Raw genomic sequence first — 13,683 nt, 5'->3', positions numbered from 1 at the left:
TGCTTCAAGGGAAGTGGGTCCATCTCCCACCCTGGTATCAAAGGGCCCATGGTTTATTATACAGGTTACTACAGTGCAGTGCTATATAAAAATGAGTAATACACTGCTGTGGGAATTTTGAGGGAGAGATCACAGTTAGATGGAGGTCAAAGGAGAGTTTGGTAAAATAGGTAGCCCCTAATATAGATTTGGTGACCACATGCCATGCCAAGCTTAGAAAGATTATTTCATTTACTCTGAAGAGAGGATATTTTTCACTGGGCGAGGTGATGAACACCTATAATCCCACCATCGGGAGGCTAAAGCAGGAAGACTGTAAATTCAAAGGCAGCCTGGGCCTCACCGTGTGTTCAAGGCCAGGCTAAGTACAGTGAGAACTTGTATATATATATAAAAAAAAGGTAATTTTTCAGGTACAGAAATTAGCATAAGGCAGTATAGTATTAAAGGAAAGGCATAGATTTTGGAGCAAGACAGCTCTGATTTGAAGTTCTATAGTTTTCAATCACTTGCTGTGTTATTACTATGAAAGAGCTATTTTTCTTTTTTGGCATTTTTTTTCTTTTTCAGAATTTAGAAAAGAACTTGCAGAATTGAGTGAGAAGAAAATATGTCCATCAGCAAGAAAAATGGCGAAAAATGGCTGATACGTACTGAGAACTTACTCTGTTAGTTACTTTTTTAAATTTTATTTTATTTTTTTTTTTCTGGTACCGGGGATCGAACACATGACCTTGCGCTTGCCAGGCAGGCACTGTGCCACTGAGCTAAATCCCCAGCCACTCTGTTAGTCACTATGTTAAGTGCATTACAGATCATAATTTTTAATCCCTGCAACAATGCCATAATAGTTACTATTATTATAGTCATTTTCAGGTGAGGACACTGAAACTAGATAGATTAAACGTTTTATTCAGTGACACATAGCTAGAACATTGGACAGCCATGGTAAGAAAATAAAAAGTTGGACTGTGGATCTGTATTCTGAATCACTAAGTTAAAAGTAGGTATTACGACAAACATCACTATTAAATTCATTCTAAAACACAATGGGCACTTAAGATATTGCAGTTATAGCAGTTTGCTTTTATGGCAAAAAAGAGGGTACATTCAAAGAGTAGAGCTCTTGGTCTGAGTGGGAGAATGTGTAGAAGAGTCATAAAGAGAAGGCTGGCAAAGTAGGTTGGGGGCCTTGATGGCATCTGAAAGTGGGCTTATATACTTACACTGAATTTGAAAACTGACAGACGTGTTACTGAATGTTTCTGAAGCAAGTTACTGACAGAAAGAGCAACCATTTATATCCTCTTTATATCCTAAAATGATAATGTCATTCACTTTTAACAACTGCATAGTATATTAGGTAACATTTGCATTTTTAAAATAAGAAAACTAAGGGCTGTGTATGCAGCTCAGTGGTGGAGCATTTTCTTAGTATGGAGGAGAGAGAAATGGAGAGAGGGAAAGAGGGAGAGAGAAACAACACTAAAATTCAGGAATTAAGTAGTTTACCCAAACTCCATGATTTTGAGTATAGCAGCACACTGTCCATATTTATTCTTGGGTAATATGTATTTTGACACAGTCCCTAGGAATTCTTGAGTATTAAGAGAAATAATTAAGAATGGTAAATACAGTAGACTCAGAAGAGAAATAGACCCAGAAAATAGGGCTGGGACGTAGACTATAAACTTTGTAAAGGAATAGTTTCTTATCTTGTTCATGTCTGAGAGTGTCCAGACCCATATACATCTAACAGAGACACGAGATATTAGCTAATTAAGTAAAGAATGGGTAGCTGAAGCTAATCTGAGACAGCTGTCTGGAGAAGGTCTTGAGCTATGTTTAGGAATAATACCTCGCAACAGTATGACACTGCAGTTCTAAAACTCTCACATCACGTACAGAGATACATCATGGGAAATAGAAAGGAGGCTGTGGGGCAAGTTCTAAAACACAGACAAAACAGTGGTAGCTGACACAGGATCATGAGGGCTGAGGGGCTGAGGGAAGGTCTAAAAGACAGGCATGGACAACAGTTTTGGAAAACTGGGGGCGGGTATGTAACTTTTAACAAGGTGCGTTTTATTTTTTCCTAAAGTGTGGAAGTTGATCAATTAATTTGTTCATTTACTTTTTATTTCTTCCCACTAGCTGGGTTGCTTTGTAGAAAAGGGAGTTTTGTTTTATAACTCTGGAGGTAGCATAGGCCTGGGCCTACGCCTAAGAGTCAAACACCATTTTGCTGAGTGTGGTTACTTCTCTTTTTTCTTCACATTTCTATGTTTGAAGTCCCAATCATGAAAGTAAACAGATTAAATAACTTAACATCTACAAAAGCAAGCAGGAAACAGAAGTTGTTCCCTGCACCAGTAAAGAGCAATATGTAATCAATCATACAAAAATTTTAAAGACTTCACATAGATAGATTTGGTGACCACAGGCCACGCAGGTTGCATTAAAAGGTTCCAATCCACTGAGTCAGCTGCGAAAAAGCCAGGTAAACACTTTAGACTCAAAGGTTGAACAAATACCCTTGTAATAAAAGCAAGAAGAGCTTCCATTACAGCTGATTTATGGTTGGGGGTTTTGAAAAAAGATAAATGTTATTCCCAGCTAGATTTAAAAGTGTGGAGTGATAAGGATCAAAGGGTATTTGGTCAAAAACAGAATGAATAGTGCTGAAGACTATGTATTATTATTGGCTTTTCTTATCTGCAGCTCTAGCTATTGTGTGAGATCCAAATAGTGACATAAAACAATGGGCAGGGGTCATACGAGTTTTCAAATTTTGTCCTACTTCGGGTGTTAGGACATTTTGGAAAGTAATACATTCATAATTTAAAAACATTTTGGAAGTGATTTTTAAGTCTATTAGGTACTTGGTGTTTTCTAGCAACTTCTTATTTGGCATTGAAAACAATCAAGTGCTTCTTTTCTCTTGCAACTGGTCTCCACAGGAAGCACATGCATCATTAATAGCCCTCCTGCTTACTAAGACCCATCACCAAAAGCTGCTCTGAAAAGTTAACCATGTAGGAAAGAGTTGCTTAACTGAGAGGAAGAACGGAAATGGGGCTGAATTGAAATTTGGCTTCAGCTCAAAGCTTCTCCCCATAGCAGAAAGGAGGATGAAGGTCTTGGAAAAATACAGTACAAAGGGCAATTTTTGAGTCAAAAGGCCTATGGGGGAGGTGTAGCAATTTTGGGGATGGGTGTATGTTTAAGATGTTTGACTTTCCTAAGCTTTAACAGCAGTGTTGTAAAATGTGCTAAATACCACCTACTTCATAACAAATCGTGAAACATTAATGAGATTTAGTAGGTAGAAACTGTAACACAGTACCTATGACACAATAGCCTTTTCCTTTTTCACTTCCCGTTTAGACACACTGAGGCTGACAGTCTATACTAATTCATAGCTCTCATCTATCATTGTGGTGGGAAAAACTAACATATAAGATCTCTTAAGTTTTCAGTATTTCTGGAATGATTTACTCTCATATTACATTCATGTCATATATTCCACGCAATTCAAGAATGTGTTCAAAGTAAGAACATGGTCATTTTTATTCATTATATACATTTTATTAATAGCAGCTTTCATGGGAAAAGATCTGGTCATTTGCTTATCCTCACTTTTCCTCCACAAGCACTCTACCACTGAGCTATACTCCTCAGTCTAACCTTCCCGTGTTTAGGCTGCTGTGCTATCCTTCCCTCCTGCTAGGACTGCACCCCTATCCCTGCCATGACTCATCTTCAGAAATATTACCTGATCACTTCTTCAGAAATAGCCACACTTAATCACTTCATGCAGTACTCCATTTTAATTCTGTGTTTAGCACTTACCATAACCTGGTGTTTTCCAAGGTATGTGTTTGTTTCTTCAGTTTTTGTTTATCTCTCCTTACTAAAACATAAGTATTCATGTAAGCAGGGATGGTCTTGTTTCAGTACTGCTAAGGTCTGGAATAGTACTTGGTACTTAGTATGTGGACACTGATTAATTACTGAATGAGTGAGGTGAGAACTTAATAAGAGAGGCTTTTTGTAAGCTGTAGGATTGGTCTCTACAAGAGTATGGGGGGCAGTGGGTGATAGAAAGATAGTCAGAAACTAAGAATGTTAATTAATTTTTAGAATATTAGGCAAGTCACTGCTCAATTACTGATTCAACTTTTCTGTCTCCCTCAGATTTTTTTCGTTTTTACTTTGAGGTTCTAGTTGAATCGAGACTACTTCTAGCAAACCCACCCCCGCCACACACACCCCAAGTCTCTTTGCCAATGTATCATTGTCAGGATAGAAAAAATCCAAGCTACTTTCAAAATTCTAAACAGTGTTTCTTAAACAGTTCACCAGAGGCATCCAATGTGTGTGCCAATTTACACACGTGTTTAAAAACTCAGAAATACAAAGAAAATAATTTCTACCATACCCAGCTGTCAAAATTGCAATCTTTATTAGGAAGATCTAGCAGGAGGTATGGTGAAGAATGGAAAGACTCCTGGATCAGATACTTTTAGTTGTGTGATCTTCGGGGAATTATTTCACTTTTTTCAGTCAAAGCTTATCTCCACACAATGAAAATAATATCACCTAGTTAACTCAATATTCAATATTCAAATATTCAATAAATATTTAGTGAGCACTTATTATTTACCAGAAACTAAGAATAAGGCAGTGGTCAAGACACTGTTCCTGTCTTTCAGAAACTTATAGTCCAGTAGGAAATAAGGACAAACACTGCTCCCAGAGCACTTCACCCACTTTTAGTATGAAGGATGGTTTTGAGAATGAAATGACTCCAGATGAGACACTTATGACAGAATCAGGCATGTGGGATATGTCCATAACACACTCTTAATAAGGAAGCACTGAGACTTAAATGTGACTTCCAAATTCCCTCCACAATGCTACTCTGTCAAGTCTCCCTTAAGAGCCTTGCTAAAAATGTAGATTCCAAGCCGGACTAATACCACACTTTGAGAACAACATAGCAGATTGCAACTAATTCAAAATCTTCAGTATTACTTTGATGTGAGATAAAAGAATGTCAGGCTAAACTGTAATAATAAAAAACAAGACTTTTGTTTCTGCCCATGAAGGATTAACTGCTATAAGAATTTGCCCTCCTGCCATAAACAACTAAAAAACAGGACAAATATATGAAATAACGGTTTTCAATTATTGCACAACAAGCAGCATAGGACTATTAAACCAGAGAGAAGGGAAATAAATGAGGTAATAGCTACAGTTGCTGAAGTTTACTGCCCAAAGCATTTTCTAGGAAGCAGGCCAAGAAGAGAAACTCAAACAAAGTGGTCTCATTGAGTCAAAGAGAAACACTGGAATTAGGGAGGCTGAGGCAGCCAGAACTAGTGGTACACAGTGCTGAAGTGTGGGACCTACAGGAGAAAACTCTAGAGATCAGTAAGGGAGTCCTTTCCCATGTTTGTCTGAACAATTACCCGTGCAAATGTGGGAAGAAACTCCCCAAGGTTGAAAAGCAGTAGGCCAAATAATTCTTAAAGATTACAAAAAGCTGAGACTAGTTTGTGGAGTAACTTCATATTGCATAGAGCAATGCAGTGTCTTCACAGGGGTCACACCTTAGGAGTGGAGCTCCTGGACTCCAAAGCAAAGGCTGTCGTTTGTTCTCCAGTGAGTCAAACTGATCCAAAAGTTACTTACCTGCAAGACAGAACAAAATCTTTAAAAAAATCAAAATCCAACACTCAGGGGCTGGGGATTTAGCTCAGCGGCACAGTGCCTACCTGGCAAATGCAACGTTGCGAGTTTGGTTCCTGGTACCAGGAAAAAATAAAAAACAAAAAAACAAAAAACAAAACAAAACAAAACAATCCAACACTCAACAATATCAAATTCACAGTGTCTAGTATCTAATAAAATATCACATGGCACGGAAAATGAAAAATAGGACCCATAAAAAAGAGAAAAATAAATCAACAGAAACAGATCCAGAGATGACTTTGGTAAAAAGGACTTTAAAACAGCTGTTATAAATCTTAAAATATGATAAAGGTTAAAGATAAATATATGAATTTGAGGAGAATATGAAAGATATTAAAAAATGAAAACCTGAAGCTGGGTACAATAGTACATGCTTGTGGTCCCAGATAATCTGGAGGATTGCTTCACTCTAGGAATTCAGGCCCACCTTAACAACAAAGTGAGATCACCCTCTCTTTAAACAAAAGACCAAGATGGAATTTCTAGGGAATAAAAATACAATGCCTAAAGTGGAAAAAAAATGGATTAATAAACTAATTATAGAAAAAGAGATTAGTGAATTTGAGATATAGTTATAAGAACTACTCAAAATGAAGCACAGAGAGGAAAAACAAAAGCAAAACAACAAGAAAACAAACAAAATCCTTCCAGAGCACCAGTGAGTTGTAGGTTAAACTCAAGGTGTACATATCACATACATAACTATCATTCCAGAAGAAACACACTGGAGAGAGGGAGACTGTGATTATTCAAAAGTAAACCATGATAATATTGTTTAAAGATGTAGATTTTTAAACACCTAGAACACCAATGAAAAATAAAGAGGCATGGCTAATAAGGCCATAAGAGATATAAGATGGACTAATAAAAAACATTTAGCTAATTCAAACTATTTGAATGCCAAAAGGACAAAAAGAATGAAGACCAGATAGAATAAAGATAAAATTAATGGCAATATTATAGATTTAAACCCACATAAACTGCTAGTTACACTAAATGGTTTAAACACTATGTAGAAGGCAGAGATAATCAGATTTGGCATAAAAGCCTTATTTAAACTATATACTGTGAAGATGGGAGTGGTGGCACATGCCTGTAATCCCAGCACTTGGGAGGCTGACACAGGAGGATCATTGCCAGTTCAAGGCCTGCCTGAACTGCATAGTAAAACCCTGTCTCAAAAAGGCAAAAAAAAACCCCCAAAACAACAACAACAACAATAACAAAAACTATACACTGTGTTGGAAAATGTTCATAGTCTAATTCTCCAAAACTGTGAATGTTAGCCTACTTGGCGGTGGAATTAAGGTTACAGATGGGATTAGGCTGGGGATATAGCTCAGCGGCACTGTGCCTGCCTGGCAAGTGCAAGGTCATGAGTTTGATTCCTGGTACTGAAAAAAAAAAAGGTTGCTAATCAGTTGACTGTACAATAAGGAGATTATCCTGTATTACCTAGGAGAGCCTAATGTAAACCTAACAGTCCTTAAAATTGAGTCAAAGGAAGATGTGTCTGTGGAAGAAATGCTCAGAGAAGTACAACATTGCCTTCCAAGATGGAGAAAGGGCCACAAACCAAGGAAAGTAGGTGATTCTTAGAAGCTAGAAAGGCAAAAAATGAATTCATTCCTACAGCTCTTAGAACCAAATGCATCACTGCTGACACACTGGTTTTAGCTCAGTGAGACCCATGTTGGACTTGTGACTTACAAAACTATAAGATGTTCTTTTGTTTCAAGGCATTGAACTTCTAGAAATTTGTTACAGCACCAACACAAAATACATGCTGTCTGCAAGCGATCAAGGTGTCCTTATATGGATAGCTTTTTAAAAGTAAAGGGTGGAAAAAGAGGTAACATTAATAAAAAGAGCTGGTGAAGGACTCAGACAAAAATTTCAGAGAAATAAATACTACCAGAGATAAAGCGGATCATTTATAATGATAAAAGGATAAGTCCATCAAAGAACAGAACATTTCTAAATTTAATGTGCTCAATAACAGAGTTTTGAAATATTTGATACAGAACCTGCTAAAACTGAAAGAAAATGTAAGACAAACCTATAAATATAGTTAGACACTTCAGCACTTTTCTCTTGGTAATTCACAGAAAAAGAAGATAGCAACCAGTCAACCACCCAGAACACAGAATATCTAAACATCATCAAGTAACTAGATTGACACTTTTGGGACACTCTTCCTAACAATGGTGTACATATTCAAGTCTATATTTACCATTGTTGGGACCACAGAAAAGTCTGAAAAAATTTAAAAGGCATAAAAAACATCCTATTTATTCTATGATACAATGGAATAAAGCAAGACTCAACTACAGAATGGTGTCTAGAATATTTTCAAATGTTTGGAAATTAAACAAAATGATTCTCAGTAACAACCTATTGGTCAGAAAAAAAATCAGTAAGGCAATCAGAAAATATTTTTGAACTGGACTGAAAATAAAAACAAAGTAATCTAAATGAGATATAGCTATAGTAGTACTTAAAGTATTAAAATACATATATTAAAAAAGAAGAAAGATCTAAATGATTTAAAAGTCTATCTTAAAAAAACTAGAAAAAGCAAAATAAACAGAAGGAAATGATCACATTTGAAATCAGTGAAATAAAAAACAGAAAAATCATTGAAAATGGAAAATAGTTCTCTGTAATAAAACTGATGAACTATAGCCAGAATGATCGAGAAGAAAAAACAAACAGCCCAAAAAGAGGCTCAGCATTGTGGCACATAACTGTAATCCCATCGCTCTGGGAAACTAAGGCAGGAAGATCATATATTTGAACTCAATGACTCTCAGATGAAAGACGAAACTTCTCTATAGCACCTATATAAGTAAAATTGAATAACAATTATGAACAATTTTGTATCAATAATGTTATAGGGACTTCAGATGAAATGGATATATTCCTGTAAGGAGATAAAGAACCAAACATACTTAAGATGTAACAGCTGGAATAGGTGTATAACTACTAAAGAAATTTTACTTGTTTAAAAAAATGGCAAACAAAACTCTATCTCTGATGGTTTCACTGGGAAATTTTGTCAAACAGTTAAGGAAAAATTAATAATGATTATATACAAACTTTTGGAGAAAACAGAGGAGGAAACATTTCTTAGGTCATCTTATGAAGACAACAGACTGACACTAAAACATGGTAAGGTTATGCGAACAGAAAACTATATAAAAGCTGACATCAGTGTCTATCATGAACAAAAATAAAAAAATCTGTCTCAAAGTTTAGCAAATTGAATCCAGTAATATAGAAAGATAATGCAACATAACCAAGTGTGGAATGCAAGGCTGGTTCAACATTTGAATATCCTTCAATATAATCATTAACATTAACGTGATGGATTAACAAGTGAAAAAGGAAAAAATAAATGATCATGTCATTTGATGAAAAGCATTAGATACAGTTTAATACTCTTTCATGACAATATTCTTAGAAAAATAAAAATAAAGGAAATTTTTTCAACAGGATAAAAAGCATTGATGAAAAACCTAACATTATCCTGAATGGTTTTCCCCTAACATTGGTAGGAAAAAAATGTTTCCTATGCTCACTCACTTCTTTTTTTTCCACCTCTGGTCTTTTTGAGACAGGGTCTCACTATGCAGTTCAGGCTGGCCTTGGAACTCACTTTGTAGCCGAGGCTGGCCTCGAACTAGTGGTAATCCTCCTGCCTCAGCCTCCCAAGTGCTATTACTCACTTCTATTCAAGTATTGTTTTCCAGGTTCTAGCAAGTGTGTTCAGTCAAGAAAAAAAGACATACAGATCGGAAAGAATGAGGTAAAATTTCTTTATCGGCCAATAATCTCTGCAGAGTATTTTAAGAAATCTCCCAAGAGCTACTAAATTAATGAGTTTAGAAGTGTTGCAGGGCATAAATTCATTATACAAAACATTAAGTACTGTATTAAATAAGTCTAGAGGAAATTTAAAGATACCATTAACAATAGCATATACCTGTGGAATATTCATTTTATAAATAAAATATATATAACACTCAAATTCAGCACTATAAAGATGGTGTTGAGAAAAGTTAAGGAATTTCTAAATGAGTAGGGACAGATACAGTTTTTGGGAACTGAACACTAAATATTTTTGTATGTTCACTAGCCATACATTGAGCTAGAGATTCAACACAGTTCTAATAAAAATTCCCCTACTCTTTTTTTTGAAAATAAAATAAACTCATGTTGATTCTAAAATTTCTATAAAAAGGCAAAAGATTCAGAGTAGCCAAGATAAATTTTAAAAGAGAAAAACTACAGTAAAGAGCTATACTATTATATTTTAAGAGTTACTATAAAATTAAGACCTAAACTACTGGTATAAAGTAATCAGATAGGTAAAGGATATTCTTCAATAAAATGCATTAGAAATACCCATATGATAAAGAATTTAAGTCTTTACCTCACACTGTATATAAAAATTAAATTAACATGGATCATAGACTTTCATTTATTTTTTGTTTTTTTTTAGTTTTCTGAGATAAGGTCTTGCTCTGTAGTCCACGTTGGCCTTGAACTTACTATATAGCCCAGGAGTGCACCAGTATGCCCAGGTCAAAATGGGTGACAGATTTAAACATTAGAGTTAAGCTGTAAAACTTCTAGAAGGAAACACGAAAGAAACCTTCATGGCTTTGGGCTAAGCAAAGATTTCTTAGATTGTCCCCGAAATGTAAACTGTAACAATTAATTAAATTAAAAATTTCCCTCTTCAGAGGACACTGTCAGAAAAATACAAAGATGAGGGCTGAAACATAATTGCAAAACATGTAGTTGACAAGAGATTGTATCCAGAATGTATAGCAGCTCTTACAACTAGGCAACAAAATAAACAAACCCACTTAAAATATGAGTAAAAGATTTGAATACCTCATCAAGAAGAGACAAGAATGGCAAATAAGCATGACTAGATCATCAAATCAGTATTCATTAGTGGAGTGAAAATTAAAACCATGAAGAGATTTCATTCACATAGAGATGGACTACTAATAATAAAAAGACTAATAGCAAGTGTTAATGAAGGTAAGGAGCAACTGGAACCCTCCTACAGTGCTGGAACAAAATAGTATGGTCACGCTGGGGTTATGCTCTTTTCTTAAAATGTTAAAAGTACACTTAGCAACTGAATGAGGTGGTATTACCTGCAGTCTCAGCTAGTATGTACGCTGAAGCAGAAAGGTCACAAATTCAAGGCCAGTCTGAGAAACTTAGTAAGACCCACCTCAAAAAACGAAGGGCTGGGATGTAGTTCAGTTGCAGATCACTTGCTTAGTATGCACAAGGTCTTGGATTCAATTTCCAGTGTGGCAAACAAAACCAAAACCAAAAAAGCAAAAAAACCCAAACCAAGAAAACTTAGCATATAACCTGGAAGTCCTACTTCTAGGTGTTTACTCAAGAAAAACAACGAAGTTAAGTAAAGACTTCTACATGAACGTTCATAGTGGCCATATTCGAAACAGTGAAGTAATGGAGACAAACCCAATGTCATCCAGCTGGTGAATGGATAAACAAACTATGGTAATTCATACAATGGAATAATAATCAGCAATAGAAGGAAATAGAGTAACTGACTTGTAAAACAACATGAATAAATCTCAAAGGCATTATGTTTAATGAAAAGACCAAATACAAATAACTTCAACTCTTACAGGAAATTCTACAAGAGACATAGAGAAAGTAGAGACAAGGTAGTGAGAAGAAATTGATCTGAAGGGGCCACATGCAAGTTGTTTGCAGTAGTCACAGTGTTCTACATTGGTTGTGATCATGATTGTGCAACCATATGTCAGGGCTCACTAAACTGTTCCCTAAAAATTAGAGAATTTTATTGTATATAAATTACACTTCAATAAGTCTGGTTAAAAGTAAAACTGTGTCAACTTAAGAAAAAAATGCATTTCCCACTTGAAACGCCAGTCATAAAATAATCTTTCCATTTGGTTTATAATATCTTTCTTCTTTGTAGATCAGTCTCAATAAATACAAACAGTAAGAGATACAATCAGTCAAGTTTTCCCTATAGAAACAAAGGCCCCCATGATCCTTACCAAGACTCGTGAGTCCCTCTGACATAGAGGTGAGAACATACAGGAGCACAGCAGGCTCTAAATTGGCGATGAAGCTCATGTGGTCTTGGGTGAGACATTCCAGGAGAGGGTAATAAGACTGGCTCAACTTCCGATATTGCTGCAACACAAGTAAAGTACACCGAATGTTAAGCCACAGCGAAGAATAAGATGTGATAGTCTAGTGGAAATAAACATTCGTAATATTAGAGATTGCAAACTTACTTCAATACAAAATCAATAAATATATAAACAAATGCCATAATTCCCAGTTCAACATTTAAAGGGGTTCTAATAGGAACCTCTTGATCTCTAGAAACCTTAATTTGAAGCTACAGCATAATACATTATTTCAATTTTACCCTACATGGCTGACACCTGAATACATGTAAAATCTTTGCATCTACAAGATTTAATTATTTTTGTGAACTAGAACACTGTTACCAATGAAAAGTGCTTAAGAGTGGGTAGGTAGCTGCTTTTTTTTTTTTTTTTTAGACAGGGTGTCACTATGTAGTTCATGTTGGTCCTGAACTCACTATAGAGCCCAGGCTGACTATGAACTCATGGTGATCCTCCTGCCCCAGCCTCCCAAGTGCTGGGATTACAGGCGTGTGCCACCATGCCTGGCTGTATTTTATTTAATTAAAAAATCTGCAATGGTATAAGATTTGACACTATAGTCTGATAAATTTATACAATGCCAACCCATCTAACTAAATCGTTACTTGGTAATGGCTTAATATTTACTATTTACAGCTAAAAGATAAATGTATAAAAAAGATACCTGGAAAAAGATACAGGCAAAAGATAAATGTACAAAACCGATACCTGGAAAGTTTTAAATGCAAACCAAGCCAATATCAAGCATAAAACTTAGAAGCCAGAGTAGCATTTCTTAAAGTGAGATAACACTACCTCCACAAGAATCACTTGGGCTGCTTGTTAAAAATGCAATCGCCCCACGCCACACTGACTAAATGAAAAGCTCCGGAGCAAGGCCCCAAAATGTGCATTTTCAATATATATGCTAAACAGAGTCTTGTATACCCTTGGTTTTGAGAATTACTGAATTGGAGGTTTGCTTGACTATTAAAGGAGGGAGAAAAATTCTTGGAATGACATTAGTTTTCTTGGTGAACTTCAACTGTAGTGAAGAGTCCCTTTTATGAGGTGGCTGTAACATGTAGCTGATAAGACTCAAGTTTCTACTTTGTAATTTCTGTTACACAGGCAGAAGGAGGGTTAACAACTTTGGTCTGAGATGCCATTCTAGAAAGACTAGCTGAGAATGGGGAGGAAGAGGATACACTAGTCCATTAGAAGGTTGTGGAACACCCTCATACAGGCATCAACGAAGGCCCATCAGATCATACTTGCAACTTTGAGATGGGAGAAAATGGGAAAGTCGGAACTAACCTGGGGTTAAATTTGGCTAGATTACCCAATAATTACTGTAGCCACACTGGGCATACACTAGTTCATTATATGTAATTTGGGAGAGATGTTTCTAAAAAGTCTGATGACACAGGCCAGTCAAGGAGCTAGAAAATTTGAATTTCCAACAAGCACCTCAGATGATTCAGACGGGCTTCAAAGTTTCAAGACTACTAACATTGTAGAAACTACACAGTACAGTAGATAACTGATCTAGAGATCACTTAGTTTAACCCATTCATTATAAAGGTATGGCATAAAGAAATACCAAGGTCATTAGTTCAACTTAATGCTTACTAAGTGGCAGTCTACACATCAGGTTCAACTTTCAGTTTGCTACTGTATCCACCACACCAGAATTTTAATGGAAAATAAAATCAAATAGCAG

General features: G+C 35.9%; 1 protein-coding gene across 4 annotated transcripts in view; it reads right to left on the bottom strand.

The window, feature by feature from the left end:
- Nucleotides 1–13,683, bottom strand: part of Ranbp17 (RAN binding protein 17) — a 315,493-nt gene that overhangs the window by 28,687 nt on the left and 273,123 nt on the right. For all 4 annotated transcript variants that reach the window (XM_005376323.1, XM_005376325.1, XM_005376324.1 and 1 more), the window contains one exon: nucleotides 11,841–11,979. In XM_005376323.1, the coding sequence (XP_005376380.1) occupies nucleotides 11,841–11,979 (139 nt within the window). The remainder of the gene's footprint in view (nucleotides 1–11,840; nucleotides 11,980–13,683) is intronic.

Source organism: Chinchilla lanigera, unplaced genomic scaffold (genome assembly GCF_000276665.1).
Source record: "Chinchilla lanigera isolate Chin_1 unplaced genomic scaffold, ChiLan1.0 scaffold00007, whole genome shotgun sequence".
NCBI classification, from domain to species: Eukaryota; Metazoa; Chordata; class Mammalia; order Rodentia; family Chinchillidae; genus Chinchilla; species Chinchilla lanigera.
Note: the sequence above shows the minus strand (reverse complement) of the source record. Positions and strands in the feature narration are given on the sequence as shown.